We start from the raw sequence: 15,107 nt of genomic DNA on the forward strand, positions 1-15,107 counted from the left end.
CTAATTTTCTGAGCAAAAATCTATATGAATGGTCGTGTGGTCGGATACGTGGGTATCAATACCAATGACCATTATTCAAATCTCACTTGCTTCAGTGCTGGTGGTTTCCATTAGAGTTTAGTATTTAAACAATCGTATCGCCGTTCTAGCGATGCATAACTTCAATGCGAAACCATACAACAGTACAGAGGAAATAAGAAAGCTCTCCTCCAAGCGATGAAGCACAACTGGTTGGGGTATCCCATCAACAGGTAGCGCCACCAGCTTTTTTTGCTATTTTTAGAATGCATGTGTCGTTTGTCATCTGCTAAACGAAGTCTTTCTATATTCCGTTTAGGTAGAGAATTTGAGTCGTTTAAAAGCCGTTTAGTGGTCGTTTAGTGGATTTGTGGCACTTGGGTTGTCACTAGCTTTGCCAAACAATCTTCCTTTTTCGTGGTCCGCTTGTAACATACCGAATTATATACAACACTACACCTGTGGCAGGCCCATATCGTTTCTTCACTATATCTGCAAGTTAAAAGAGGTCATAGTCTATTAAAACAGTATTTCTTTATCACGATTGTCGAAGGATAACACTAACCCGCTGCCTTGTGCTGTGTTGTTCATCACACCACTTTCCTACGCCGGTAAATGGGCGTGCCGCTTCGATCGAAGCTGGCAAACATTGAGCAGCACTCCTGCCACTTAATTTGCCTAAAATGGCACTTACTTATGTATAATTAAAAACTTAATTATTATAAAACTTACCACTTGACAACACTGTTAACGCTTTTCTATACACAACACTGACTTCCATAGCGACAGCAACAGCAGAGCACCAACACAACGAAAGGTGTTATGCGAGACGTCAGACGACCATAGCCGAGGGGTAGGAAGAAGTTTAGTGGAGGGGAGGTTGAAAGCTTGGCTGGTGAGCGCTGTTCTACGCGGAAGCGAGACAACTATAGAATTAGAGCGAGAGATCCCAAAAATACCCTCGCATTGCTTCGCGGGCTGTTCTACGCGGAAGCGAGACAACTACAGAATTAGAGCGAGAAATCCCCAAAATAACCTCGCAATGCTTCGCGGGCTGTTCTACGCGGAAGCGAGACAGCTACAAAATCAGAGCGAGAGATCCCCAAAATAACCTCGCAATGCTTCGCGGGTTGTTCTACGCGGAAGCGAGATAGCTACAAAATCAGGGCGAGAGATCCCCGAAATACCCTCGCATTGTTTCGCGGGTGGTGTCACAAATTTCCAGTTGCTCATTGTCAACAAACCAACGAAACGCGTACAATTTAGCTTATTTTTTAAAATTCACCACACCAAATCGCGAAAAGTTCCGAGCCAATTTTGCCCAACGGCAACGGGATTGGTTGTCCACAGCACGGTGCAAAAGTACAAATCATCGCAGACCAGCTCGAAACTGGTTGCTCATTGCTAGCCGCTGCGCGTGCCTGGGGCCCAAAGTCGTCGTTGAACAAAAATGCCAAACAAGTACGAGATTAAGGAAGGTAATATTTTAACCCGAAGTGGCCCTAGTTGATTATTTTTGAAATTAATTTGATTCCGTTTTACTCCCTCCCCGCGTAGAGCTGGATAACAGTGGGCTGCTCGAGCTGATGGAGCGCAACGGTTCCCCGGAGATGTGGGAATCGAAGGGAGGTAAGGGTGACGCACCGTTAGGAAACATCCAGCGCCCATCCACGGCATGATGCAGGGAAGATTTTCAAATTGTATGTTGTTTTTTGTTTTAGAATTCACACCACCGTCGTGGATGAAGGGCCTTACGCAGGACGATATTAATGCGATGTATCGTAAGTAAATCTCAGCGCCAACGGTTATCTTGTCGCGCTTCCATACTAACGACTTTGTTCATTTCGATCCCTCTCCACACACGCACACAGAGCTAGGGGCCTTATCGAAGAACGGATTGCTGGCGGAAATAAAGAAAATATTCGACCAAGCGTACAACATTGGACTGCAGGAGGCGAAGGAGATCACGAAGGGCAAAAATTTGGAAATTTTCTCCAACCTGACGCGACGGAAGTGAGCGAAACACGTTCTTAGTCGCAGCTATCTTTTACACACACTTCAAATGATAAGTCAATAAGGTTGTTTTAGAGTATATTTTCCTATTTGCGCGAGGAAATGAATAAAGTAAGCCTTCTACTACAAACTGCATTTCTTTCGGTTCAAAAACACACGAGAAAGGACCATAGAAGGGGAGTCGTTGCTAACTTCATTCACTCTTCCTTAGCTTTGGTCGCCGTGGTGGCCTTTCGCTTGCGGAAATACTTCAGTATGGTGTTGAACGAAAACACCACCGGAATCATGATGGGCAGAAAGAGCGGAATGTAGATGGCATACTTTTGCTCGTCCGGGAAGTACAGCAGGGCCAACATGCTCGGGTCGAAAAACGCTCTCTCCGCCGACGTGTACGCTTCCCGCGCTAGCAGAGCCGCCTGCTGTAGCCTGCCCGCCCGCAGCTGCTGCTTCGCCGCCACTATCTTTCGGTGGGCGGTCTGAATGGCCGCACCTACCTCGTCGTTGATGACGATGTACTCGATGCCGCCGAGCAGCTGGATCAGCGACTGCAGCGTCGTGGTGGCCGAGTGCACCAGATAGATGGTGTTCGTACGCATGAACGTGTCCACCTCCCAGGCGCGCGGCTCGATCGTACTGTACGGCACGAGCGTTGCGTCCAGCAGGGGCGTATTGTTTTCAAGATCGAATATTTTGCGCAGCTGGTACAGCAGCACCGGCATTACGTCCTGCGCGTGTATGTACACATCGCTAAACTGTTCCGTTTCCATGTACCGGACGCAGGTCGCTTCGGCCGGGTTCGCAAACACAATGCCACCCCATTTGGCCGACGTGAACGCTTCCACGTTGCTGGCCAGCGGTGCTGCACGCTGCCCATCCTTGCGGTAAATGCGCAGCGGGGCTTGCGCACAGGGAGGAACGTACACGACCAGATGAATGCACGGATTGTCGGTGATCTGTGTGCCGAGCTTCTTCTCCAGCGAGGTGATAATGTGCGGCAAGCTATCCTCGGCCAGCGCGTAATGGCGGCCAAGCTTCGAATCGTCCGGCACTTGCTTCGGCTGTGCGCCGGCCCCTTCCAGCCCGACCTGGTAAATCCATTGCGTCTTGATGGTAAAGTTGGTGATGCCCGACAGCTCGCTAAGGAATGGTTCAATGTAATCTAAAATGAAAAATGTAGCGAAGAGTGTGAAACGCTTGACTGGTAAGGATTCTACGCAAACACCTTACTTTCTGCCGCGGCACGAGCATTCCAGTGCACTTTCTGCAGTTCGGGACGAGGATTTAGCACAGTTATCAGCACTTCATACTGCGCTTGCAACGGTGCCGAGTTCAGGCGCAACTGGCGGCCCATCAGTGTCTGCTGCGCGTCTCTCGAGCCAAGTATTGCTTTGAGCTTGTATTCCTGCAGTAACCATGACGACAGCACTTGGTAGGCCTTAAGGGACGCTGCAAAAGAACGGGGAAGCTAAAGTTAAGCGTGTTCGGTGATGGCATAGTTCACCTACATGCACTTTCCGATATGAAAGCCGTACGATCGGAGGTAACGAGTATGTCGTCGTCCAGCTTAGGCCATTCGATGAACAGAAAATGTCCCAAGGTAGATGGGTAATGTTTTTGCAGTTCCGCCTCCAGCCTGGCCGGTGTCTTAATTGTGGACAGTGTGTCTGCATCTAGGGACAGCAGCTGCAGATCCAGCTCGAACACAACTACAATTCAAAGTAAATGTTAAATGTCCGGTTCCGTTCTGTTTTGGGTGTTTTTGCTAAGCAAGAAAAAAAACCGACTGTTTACGTACAATTTTGTTCGAATTTTTTGCGCAACTCGAATGATAGAATTTCGCGCCGTTCGGCCGACTGGCAGTACAGGCCCAACCGAAACGTCGCCTTTATTGGATCCTCATTCAGGGCACGAATTTCAGAGTAGGGTAGGGAAACGCTGTAAAGAGCATTGGTTAGTTAAGGGAAAATCAAGCGGTCCCGTTCAAACAGCCTGCTTACCGGTAGACTTCGGTCGTTTTCCACCACATTGGCACACCAATCACGATGATTATGACTATGAAAGCAATCGTGGCGTAGATGTGGATGGCAGCTGCAAATAGAGTAGAAAACGGTAAATGGTTAGCATACATGAACATAGTTTTAAAAATAAGTTTAAATTCAATAAACAGTTCAATAAAAAAAACACATCATTGTTTCATCATGTGCCATCGTTGTGCAATGTTTTTATTTGTAATTATTATCTTTACGCACGATACGCTTGTCCCTTTTTCTACTCCTTGTAGCTGCACACCAGTATGTAGGTGTACGCGTGACCATCACCGTCCGCCTTTTCGAGATGCGTATTGTGCGAAACGTATTTGGTAAACTTGGTCGTTCCTTCCGCCCGGTACACCACGTTCAGTACATTGTCCTTCGGCAGCAACGTTAGCAGCACTGGATCATCCTCATAGCATTCCGTGTACGGCGAGGTGGTCGACGATGACGACGCTTGCGGCGCATCGCTTTGATTGGCCGATCCTTGCCGCTCCTGCTCCTTTCCCTCGCCCTCCGGCACGAGATACGTAATGACGCCGACATTTTCCTGCGCGTTCAGATAGAAGGTTATGTCCAGCGTGCTGTCGGCGTACGTGGACGAATCGCCCAGCACCGTGTAGCAGCCCCGCTCCCAGCGCTGCAGCTCGATGGCACATTTGGGCGTTTTCGCCTTCCGCCCGTACAGGTCCAGCTCGGTGTAGTCGTACAGCAGCCGGAACATCGTTCTGCTCGTGAACAGATCGTACAACGCTCGCAACGGATTGGCCTCGGGCAGTGCTTTAAAGTTCAGCACCTCGTACTTCCGCAAATGGGCCGGTCCCTTGATTCTCCACTCAAGGTTCGCCCCGGTACGGAGACTTTCCAGCAGTGCCGTAAACCGGGGCCCGAGCAGAAACTGTTCCAGCGACACTTCCGAAAACATTTCCACCTTCTTCTGCACGTTCTGCTTCACCTCGTCCACGAGGTACACGTCGTTGATCCACTCGCCCAGCTCGGCGTCGATTTTGCGCGGGCTCATGTAGTGCGTATCGATAATGATCGACGGAGCCTGCGGACCGGCGTGCGCACCCTTCCCGCCAGCCGGCAGTGGTGCTGCCGGCCCATGAAACCACCCGTTGATGGTTAACCGCGGATACTCGAAGGTGGTCACTTCGCCCACCTGATGGAACGATTGCTCACACACCCGGAACAGTACCAGCTGATTGTTCTGGGGGTAGATCTTGTCCGTCACCGGAAAAACGGGCAGCTGATTGCCGTCCGCCCGGAACAGCTCCAGTGCGCCGCCATCCTTCGCCTGCCACCGTCTGTGGCAGTCCCAGGGGCTAAGATAGAACACGTACGCTATCCGCCGATCGGACAGCAGGTCGTCGTGCACGAGCAGATAGTCGCCCGCGTTGTACATCGAGCAGGAGGCGGACACATGCGTCAGCTTAATACCGGTCAGCTCCTCCACCAGCGGCATCATCTGCTCCTTCAGCACCGTGTAGAACGCTTGCAGGTAGTCCCGCTCGAGGCTGCACAGATCGTCCGTCTGGTAGAACTCGTACAGATCCATCTGCTTTCGCTTCCAGTCGACGGTGCTGAACTCCGCCTCGAGCCGCTTCGTGGCGTCCGCCCGCTTCGCATCCTCCTGGAGGAAGTTTTGCAACACGGCCAGCTGAAACGGGGTCTGCTTGAGCTCGTAATTGCAACCGGCGCTGGTTTCGCGCCGCTGCCACGCCGCCTTGAACCGTTCGCGGAATTCGTCGTCGAAAAAGCATCCATTGATTGAGACTAGCTCGGTGTTGCGGTCGTCGCATCGTTTGGTACGTTTGGAGGCGGGTGGCTTCGATGTGTCTGTAAAAAGCGGGGGAACAGAGAGAAAAACGCGGAACGTCTACGTTAGATCTCATACAAGCGCACTCTATTTGTGATGGGAAGATGGAATCGGAACGGGTTTTGTCACGTGTTTTGTGTAGGAGTCCACATAACAAAACCAAAAAGGAAACGAAAGAAAATCACACTCACCCATCATTTTTTATCCAGAGTCTGGCCCTCCCGACACGGCTTACGATTTTAAAAGCAAAACCTGATCGTACTGAAAATATAAAACACTTTCCGGGACGCGCATCGCGTTTCGCGGGTTCGGTTTCGTAGAGCGCGGGTGGTTTCGGGATTACTTGACAGAAAGTTAAACCAAAAACCGATCGTTTCAAGTGCCTTCATCCGGGTAAAAATGTTGGATAAACGTGTGAGCATGAAGCGAAAAGCGCATGGCATTTGGTTGTTCCCTCCGTTTGAGTGGAAAATCGCGCGCGCGTGTTTCTGTGTGTGTACATGTGCGCCGGGCACGCACACACACCCTTTCGGATGCTTTTGGCCAATGGAACAGGGGATAAAACACACAGCGCACGGAGGGAAATTGTAAGGTGAAAATGTAATGAAAAAGTGGTGCTTTACCATCCTCGCGCGCTGCTGAAGAAGAACCGGCTTCGCATTGTTCTCCGGAGGCATCGTCGTCCTGCTGCACCCGCCGCTTGTCTGTGGCCATATCGCCGCTGCTCGCTTTGGTTTGTGCTTTTGTTTCTTCACTCGGCGTCTTCGCACTCATGCTTACAGTTTACTTGCAATCGTGCTGCAACTTGCACATGCAGCTACACTTTCCAAACGGGACTAGAACTGCACCGCAGAGTTATCGGTAGACCAGCAACTCCACCTTGTTTTCTTGCGTGTGCGAAGCAAAGCAAAGCAAAAAAAAAATACAATGCATTAGCAGGCGTCAAAACGTCAAACCGATGACAGTTCGTTTTAGTGATGGGCAAAACGGGCCTGCAACCGGATTTGGGTTGATCCGAATCTAGCTGCTTTCGGATTCGAATCCGGATTAACTCCGGAGTTAACGGGGGAGGAGCTAGTTGACCTAGTATAATGTTTAGCCATTTTTTAATTTCTTGGGTAAATTTAATTTAATACTAATTATCCTTAGTAATTGCATAACAAGTAACTTATAACTACATTTCCTAATCTGAATTCCTTTGTCTGCACTATACAGTCTGCGAGCGTTTCTACATACACCGAGAATGCAGCTGAGAAAATAACTGACAGCATGCTTTGACAGCGACTGACAGCATTTTCGGTGAGAGAATTCTCCTCGGCATGCAAAGAACGATGGAGCTGAGAAAAAATTGAATTGGCAGTTTATAGCGATCGATCAATTATAGTTTGCATTTTTGCCGTCTAATAATCGCAGATATATTATTAAAAAGTAAAAGAAACTTTTTTAACTTCATTTTAGCGATTAAAATGGTTTTTTCAACATAATTTTAAAAGTCTCATCTCGGCGCTTTTCAGAGCTTCTACACACACCAGCGTGAGAAACCGGTTGTCAATTCTCTCACAACCATCTCTCAGCTGCAGTCTCGGTGTATGTAGAAACGCTCTGCAGCTGTATACTATAAGTTTCATGAGAATTTTTTAATATTTTCCTATTTGTGCGTGGGCTCATATCACGACTTATATATGAATGGTCGTGTGGTCAGATACGTGGGTATCAACACCAACGACCAATACTCAAATCTCACTTGCTGCAGTGCTGGTGTTTTACATTGTAGTTTAGTACTTAAACAATCGTATAGCCGTTCTAGTTCTAGAGATGCATAACTTCAATGCGAAACCATACAACAGTACAGAGGGAATGAGAAAGCTTTCCAAACGAAGAAAGCTCCACTGGCTAGCTTTCCCACCAACAGGTCGCACCACCAGATTTTTTTGTTATTTATAGAATGCATGAGTCGTTTGCTGTCGTTTAGAACCCGTTTAGTGGTCGTTTAGTGGATTTGTGGCACTTGGGCACAGTGTATTGGATTTAATTATGCCTAAAATATACAGATTTAATTTAAATCATTAATTCTATTTAACAATGCGTACCATTGCAGCACAACTGGAGATTTCGATTTGTTTACCTTTTCTTGTGTTCGAAAAAGGATTTGAAGTTCGAACATGCAGTCAATGTTCGGCAATTCGTTATTTCTGGTCACTCTGCCAACGTCCGATCCGTTTACATTGACGCGAGTTCACTTCTACGGATGCCACCGTGCGATTTTTGCTGTCCAATCTAAACATGTCGACGATTAATTTACCACTAAATTTAACCGTGCGCGTGCATCCGGTGGTGCTATTCCAGATTGTGGATGCCTACGAGCGACGTAATGCCGACTCGGAACGTGTTATCGGGACGCTGCTGGGTAAGGAAAGGGCCCAAAACGCCCGTACAGCGGTGACACCGTCTGGGGTGCACCGCAAGCAACATAACCACACTCTTTGACACCCTCCTTCCCACCGTAGGTTCTGTCGACAAGGGTGTCGTAGAGGTGACTAACTGCTTCTGCTTGCCCCACAAGGAACACACCGACCAGGTGGAGGCGGAACTGGGCTACGCGTCCGATCTGTACGAGCTGAACCAGCGCGTCAATGCGTCGGAAAACATTGTCGGTAGGTATCCGCCGGTGGTAAGCTGTTCTTCCCTGGAGCTGTCGTGTGTGACGTGTTTTCCTTCTCCTTTTCTTGCAGGCTGGTGGGCAACGGGCCAGGAGGTTACGAACCACAGCTCGGTCATCCACGAATACTATGCCCGTGAGTGCACGAACCCGGTCCATCTGACGCTGGACACCTCGCTGACCGGTGCCCGCATGGGTATCAAGGCGTACGTGTGCGTGTCATTGGGCGTCCCCGGTGGCAAGAGCGGTTGCATGTTCACGCCGATCAATGTGGAGGTGACGAGCTACGAGCCGGAAATCGTCGGTCTGCAGCTGTGCATGAAGACGATCGGCGTGCAGTCGAACCCGAGCCGCCCGCGCACCGTTTCGCCGATGCTCGACCTGGCGCAGGTGACCGATGCCTCGGACAAGCTGCTGGCCCTGCTGTCCGACGTGCTCGCCTACGTGGAGGATGTGCTGAGCGAGAAGCAGCAACCGGAGAACACCGTCGGACGCGCGCTGCTCGATCTGATCCACTCGGTGCCGAACATGACGGGAGACCAATTTGCGCAAATGTTCAACTCGAACGTCAAGGACTTGTTAATGGTGGTCACGTTGTCGCAGCTAATTAAAACTCAACTGCAATTGAATGAAAAGCTAACGTCACTCACATCGTTCCTCAACTGAGAAGGGGTGCAGCGCAATTGTTAAACCGCAGCTTAGCTGGCCAACGGCCGGCTAAGAAAGGAACAGAGGAGGCATAGAGGAGGATTGCTTGTGCAAGAGAGGAGAAGAGGGGTGGGGTCTGTGTCAGGTGTCCGAAAAACAGTGGACGATAACGATAAATTATTCCAGACTTGAAAATCGTCGTACGGTATTAATAAACGACAGCATTATCGTGCTGGGGAATGAACACAGAAAAAAAAACAACGTGGCTCGTGCTGTTCTTGGAACGAAGATCAACTTTGCCAAAGGAAGACAATTATGATTCAATTGTACTTAGCTAGCGAATAATGAAGAAATTCGTGAAACAAATTTCTCCATTTTCTGTGGTAAGTCCATTCCAAACAAACTCCTGTAGATTATTTTTCGTCAATTACTTCAGCAACATTTCTTCACCATCAGCGAAAAGAAAACTTCCTTATTTTCCGCGTAGGATGGTCAAATAATATTCGCCCCTAAATGGAAATGTATATGAATTTATGAATGACAACCACATGTCAGCCATGCGTACGATCAACCTCAATGCAAATATTAAGTAACGCATTTCACCTGCCCTACCTGCAACGGCCTATATCTGCCCAGCGATCATGAAACGGGCAATTTTGGTGATTCGCGGTATGTATACGCTCTCCAACCGCTAGCCCAAAAATAAACACCGTTTCCGAAGCGAAACACGTGTTGCGAAGTTGATGGAAGAAGGGTTTGGCCGCCATCCATCAATCAATAGTTTCGCTGCATTGCATTGCGTTGTGTGGTACGCATGCATAAAACAAGAACTGCATTGAGAGTTGCACACGTTTCGCACTCCAGGCGGATGACCTATTTATGTTGTACATCAGCTGCTTGTGACGAATTATTGAAGCGCCCCTTTTCGGATTGGTTGGCACATTTTGCAATTTCTTGATCGGTACAACTGGTACACGTTGGATATATTCTAATAAATCAAATACTAACGTTCAATTTGCCTCCCCCCCGCTAATAGAGCCCTTTAAGATCGCATCAAACTGTGAGCATGATCGCGCTCATCGGATAACAAAAAGGTACAGTTATTAATCCGTGAGCTGATGAAAAACGGCAACTTCATCGCGCGCTTGATTGATCGGTGATCGGGTTGGATGTTTTGCAAATCGCACACCCACCGCAATAGCCATGGAGGCCTCTGAGACGTGTGAGTATGTTCTTCCACAGGCTCCAAGCTCCCTCGGCGGGAGACGTTCCGGAACCGAGAGCCCTGCGAAGGTCGAAGGTCGAAACATTGGGAAAGGAAAATGATACACCTAAGCCGGGGGTGGGAGGACATATTTATCATTTGCTAACACAGCTGGACAGGCTGGACGCATCAGTGCTGCTTGCGAACTAATAGCCGGTTTCGGATCGCGAACCGAACTCCGTTATTATCCACTCTCGATTTCATCGATTGTGCAAATACGATGAAACGAAGCGACCGCCCGCGTGCCGATGACATCAGCCGATGCAACCAATGGTGACGGTTGCCAAGACGGCTGCATTCCGACCGTTTCCGCAGTTCGCTCAGGTACGGCATCCGGCTGCCGCCAACCGACTCTCACCGCACCACTAATCAGCGACGCCAGTTCGGTTCTGGTGGCCAAATGGTTCGCATTTCATTGCGTAGAACGATGCGCAAGACGCTGAATTGCGTCGGGAGATTATGTCATTTGGTGCAATTGGATCTTTTCGGACCGTTCTTGGCCATGGAAATGCCAACTGCCCCTGCCATGAGCTGGTGCGTAAAGAGATACCACGCTCACCTTTTTGCTGCCGTGATCGTAACAAAAAAGGGTTAGTTTTTACCTTCAAGATCAGATGTTCAGAGCGCTGAGGAGCCCTTTAAGGGGAATGGAAAGATTAAGAGGTACGATTATGTGATCACCTTTTTATCAGCGGCCACAATAATTCAACATGAAAATAACGTTAAATGACATCTTAACAAATCAAACGACTGGCATGCCCTACCCGCTCTCTCAGTTCGCCACTATTATCGGGTGTGTTTAAACTAGTTCGCCGGCTGAGACTTTCAGGTTATTTGCCAAACGGACGGGGTTCACCCGTCGAGCCCGCTTGGTTCGAGTTTGGTCAACGGTGGAGTTCGTTGACTTGATTTACTCGTTGCCGAACCGAAAGGGGGTTGTTGTTTTATCAACAACAAACCATAATTGAAAGTGTGCATTGCATTGAATGCATCAACAGGCACGAGTCGTCGTCTGCAGTGCATCGCGATGTGTGGTGCAGTTCAATTGGCCGCATTTAACCGTGTCAACAAGCTGGAATTTATTATTTGAGTTGTTCTTTAATAGTAATAATATTAATAAAAATAATAAAAATAATAATCATAATAATCAAACAAGTTTTACCAATGGCTAGCAACTGTTCAATATTTGAGAATATGTATGATCGTTGCAGTGAAAAGCTCTGTAGCGAAATTGGGGGACTAATTTAAACCCTCATCGTTTTACAATTAACTTTGCAACCGGATTGCACTTATGATAAATAACAGGAAGGGCTTCCAGTAAGGTAAAAGGCAACGTAAAAGCTAAAGCTAGATGAGTTAATTAATGCCACCCGGTTGTCCTTACGCCGGTGTCACATTTGTTGTGAGCGATCACGCTGTCGCAGTGCGGCCGTAAATGACAGTTAGCATTTAAAAACTGTACCCTGCGGACTTGGGATCATTTAATTATGGATTTACCCCAGCCTTCTCTGCTTGATTTGATGGATTGTTGGTATTTTCGATATATTTACACCATCGCAAAGCAGCTCCTTACTTATTCGCCCAAGCTGTACCTTCATTACCCGCTCTGGATTCAATTAGCAAAGCTCGCGCACAGATGAACCCCGGCTGATCTTTGCTAACAAGGGTCATCAAAGGGTTGATTCAATGCCGAAACATTGCGCAGACAGCCAGCCAGCCAGCCAGCCATCGCTTTGAACCTTCCGGGCAACGTTGGCTTGCATGGCAAACCGATGGCGGTCGGTCGGTCGGTCGGCTGCACCGCTGGCAATTAGGGGAAAGCGGGGCAAAATGGGCATGTGGGGCAAAATGGGCACCTTCTATTTATGCATTATTTGACTACAAAGCTACTTTCCAATGCTCAAAATGTATTCATTAGAGTGTTTTATGAACACCATGTAAGTTTCATAACCCTAACACAAAAAATAACCAAGAAAAGTGCAAAATAAGGTTTAGTAGCATATTGATGTAATTTTTGTCACTTCGAAAATAAGCTTAACCCAGTGTCACAGGGATGCGTTGAAGTTTTACATTATCTATTATTAAAGATATGATATTTCTATACAATTTGTCTGAAGAAAGCAAGGCGATCGAATGCGTATTTTTACTAATATAACATAAAATACAAAAATGCTTCACGTGGGGCAAAATGGGCAGTTACGCTTGGGGCAAAATGGGCAGATACTTTTGACAAATGGCGTTTGGTGAGGCTATGGTGTTGTATTTGTCGCCTCAATAATGATAACAGACACAGCTTCAAAAGAATCGATTTTGTAGATTTAAACGTGTAAAAACTGTTTTAATTTTGATAACATATTTTTGGAAGAATTTTAAGGGCTTTCCTGACCAGCAAAACAAAAGATAGAACGAAAATACAATTCACGAAACGGTGCGCAAAAGCATAGACCATTACCTAAGCGCAGTTGTTGTGGCCCATTTTACCCCAGTGTTTTGACGTTTCACAGTTTGTTTACATATGCCCATTTTGCCCCAGGGCTATGCCCATTTTACCCCGCGTGTCAAAATAGCTTCTCGTAAAACATCAACTTTTATTTTACACTGTTTTCATGATTTTAAGTTGTTTTCATTCTATGTGGCAATTTTAATCCATAGATAAATAGTGGAGGCATACAATAATGCATGAATAATTGTGTTTTGTGGCATATTCAATGGAATATTCAGTAAACTGCTTAACATGCCCATTTTGCCCCGCTTTCCCCTACACTTCCAGTACGATCGGTTGCGCTATAAATAATTGTCGTGATTAAAATGTGATTCCGTGGCGGGCTCGGGTACAACACATTTTGGGCACAAACGTGCACCACGTTAACGCCCGCTGCCCGTGTAAATGCCGGTCCGGTGTGCTTCCCTTCGAGCGGTAGTCGATCAACCGGGGGAGGGCGAACCTGCGCGCGCGCTCAGACACAGTTTACAATTCGGGGACGGGTAGGTTTGCTGTTCATCCCAGAGTGTCCCAGGGAGGGAGAGAAGTGGGAATCGATAAAATGGGTAGTGTAAACAATCCGAAAACAAAAATTCGCGCCACGGCGGGCATGTTTGGGGCCATCGCGCAGTGGCAGAGCGATCGTGATCGCACGGCAACACACTCGTCCGCTCAGGCGACGAACCCATTGAACCGTTGGAGGGTGCCTATTATGAGCCATACTGCCATCAGCTGGCATTAGAACAGAGCCGGAACGCCGCCGGGTCTTCAATTACCGGGTGCGATGGAGGGTTTGCAAAGGGTTGCTGTTTTGTTTTTTTTTTAGTCCAACTGCACTTTAAATTGGAAATAAAGATACAAAAGGTGTTACGAATACGTATTGCCTTATCCACGATGCTCTAGTATTGATTGTGTTTTGTACATCAGTAACAAATACAAAAAAAAACTATGCACACAACACTTGCCGCTAGACAAGATCGCGCAAGACAAGACGAAACGAACGGAGCTTTCAAATGGAACGAGACAAAGCAATTGCAGTTGGTGCGTTTGTTCTAACACAGATCGTTTCCTTCACCTTTTGTACTAAACAGCCCTCCAAAGCGCTGCACTCTGCTGCACCACCGGGAAGGGCCCAACCGTGGTGTGGTTCATGGCAGTGATCAACACTTCCACAGGGTTTGATTAAAAATTATCACCCCATTGCTGTTGCTAAACTATAATCGCTTGTTTGTTTGATTAATCACGTTCTTGGACCGCAAGGGATCTGCGGCACGGTTAAATTCAGGGCCATGCAATTGGGCCTTGCTGCACACACCGAGCGCGTGTTGTGGGCTACTTGTGGGTCTTAACCGCAATGTCCGCGGTATGATTTGTTGTGATCGACGTCCGGTTCGGGGCAAATCAATCGATGGAATGAGTGTTCTTTTCCCCGCTCATCAGCATTAGCTTGCTGTACACTTGGGAAGGCCCCATAGCACGATAAGGTTCTCATAACTAAAACAAAATAACTATTATTATGCTTTCAACGGTCCCCTATCGGTATTGCGATCTTTTTTTCTTCTTCAGTTTTTTTTCTTGCGCTCGCTTACTCGTGATCTTAAACACCCACACCCCCCCGCCACGTGCAAACGATTCAGGTTGGAGATCTTAAATGTCCATAAAATGGCACGAGGTGTTGGAAAATTAACCTCAAACGGTTATTACATTTTTCCTTCACTAGAGCGGACCTCACCCTGCTCGATAATCGTTGCAATTCAATCTAAAGGAACTGTATGAAAGGGCGGCGGGCCACACCAGCATTTTAATAGATGGACACTTTGGTGCCTGAAGATGATTAATCATTGGTCCACACTCCCTTGCGAGCGATGGCAATTGATCGCTCTCTAAATATCAATCGCAATCGCTTGGGTAATTAAGTTGGCAATTTTTGACACGCTGATAAATTGCATTCCATGCCTACTGGAACAGCTGTTTGGGCTGTTAGTGATGGGTAAAGTTGGCAATGTTCCGGAGTCGTCTACGATCTGATTCCGAAAAATTTGGGACCGACTCCGGGAGATATTTTCGACCTGCATTATACGGAGCTGTTCAGAGTCGTCCTGATTCATCTGGAGTTGGAATCGGAGTCGACCGGAATCGGAATCATCTAGAGTCGTCAGGAGCATTAAGGAATC

The 15,107-nt window shown here is 47.7% G+C and overlaps 3 protein-coding genes across 5 annotated transcripts; 2 read left to right on the forward strand and 1 right to left on the reverse strand.

The window, feature by feature from the left end:
- Positions 1-1,193: 1,193 nt before the first annotated feature.
- LOC11175871 (protein lin-52 homolog) lies at positions 1,194-2,161 on the forward strand. Its single transcript, XM_003436268.2, has 4 exons — positions 1,194-1,496; positions 1,576-1,647; positions 1,740-1,799; positions 1,890-2,161. Exons 1-4 carry the CDS (start codon positions 1,469-1,471, stop codon positions 2,033-2,035), a joined length of 306 nt encoding a protein of 101 aa, XP_003436316.1. The 5' UTR covers positions 1,194-1,468; the 3' UTR covers positions 2,036-2,161.
- On the reverse strand, positions 2,097-6,827 carry LOC1273029 (prolyl 3-hydroxylase sudestada1). 3 transcript variants are annotated; one of them, XM_311969.6, is made up of 6 exons: positions 6,504-6,827; positions 4,029-4,119; positions 3,827-3,966; positions 3,537-3,737; positions 3,259-3,477; positions 2,097-3,190 (listed from the first exon to the last, which is right to left on the reverse strand). In XM_311969.6, exons 1-6 carry the CDS (start codon positions 6,652-6,654, stop codon positions 2,229-2,231), a joined length of 1,764 nt encoding a protein of 587 aa, XP_311969.5. In that variant the 5' UTR covers positions 6,655-6,827; the 3' UTR covers positions 2,097-2,228. The 3 variants fall into 3 exon arrangements, with proteins under 3 accessions (XP_311969.5, XP_003436317.1, XP_061503807.1); XM_003436269.2 differs by lacking the exons at positions 2,097-3,190; positions 3,259-3,477; positions 3,537-3,737; positions 3,827-3,966; positions 4,029-4,119 and adding an exon at positions 4,223-5,900; XM_061647823.1 differs by lacking the exons at positions 2,097-3,190; positions 3,259-3,477; positions 3,537-3,737; ... (1 more) ...; positions 4,029-4,119; positions 6,504-6,827 and adding exons at positions 4,223-5,900; positions 6,072-6,417.
- A 1,235-nt stretch (positions 6,828-8,062) lies between these two features.
- LOC1273028 (eukaryotic translation initiation factor 3 subunit F) lies at positions 8,063-9,614 on the forward strand. Its single transcript, XM_311967.5, has 3 exons — positions 8,063-8,287; positions 8,388-8,534; positions 8,613-9,614. The coding sequence occupies exons 1-3, from the start codon at positions 8,164-8,166 to the stop codon at positions 9,203-9,205; spliced, it is 864 nt and encodes a 287-aa protein (XP_311967.3). The 5' UTR covers positions 8,063-8,163; the 3' UTR covers positions 9,206-9,614.
- Positions 9,615-15,107: the final 5,493 nt, after the last annotated feature.

Source organism: Anopheles gambiae, chromosome 2 (genome assembly GCF_943734735.2).
Source record: "Anopheles gambiae chromosome 2, idAnoGambNW_F1_1, whole genome shotgun sequence".
Classification (NCBI taxonomy): domain Eukaryota; kingdom Metazoa; phylum Arthropoda; class Insecta; order Diptera; family Culicidae; genus Anopheles; species Anopheles gambiae.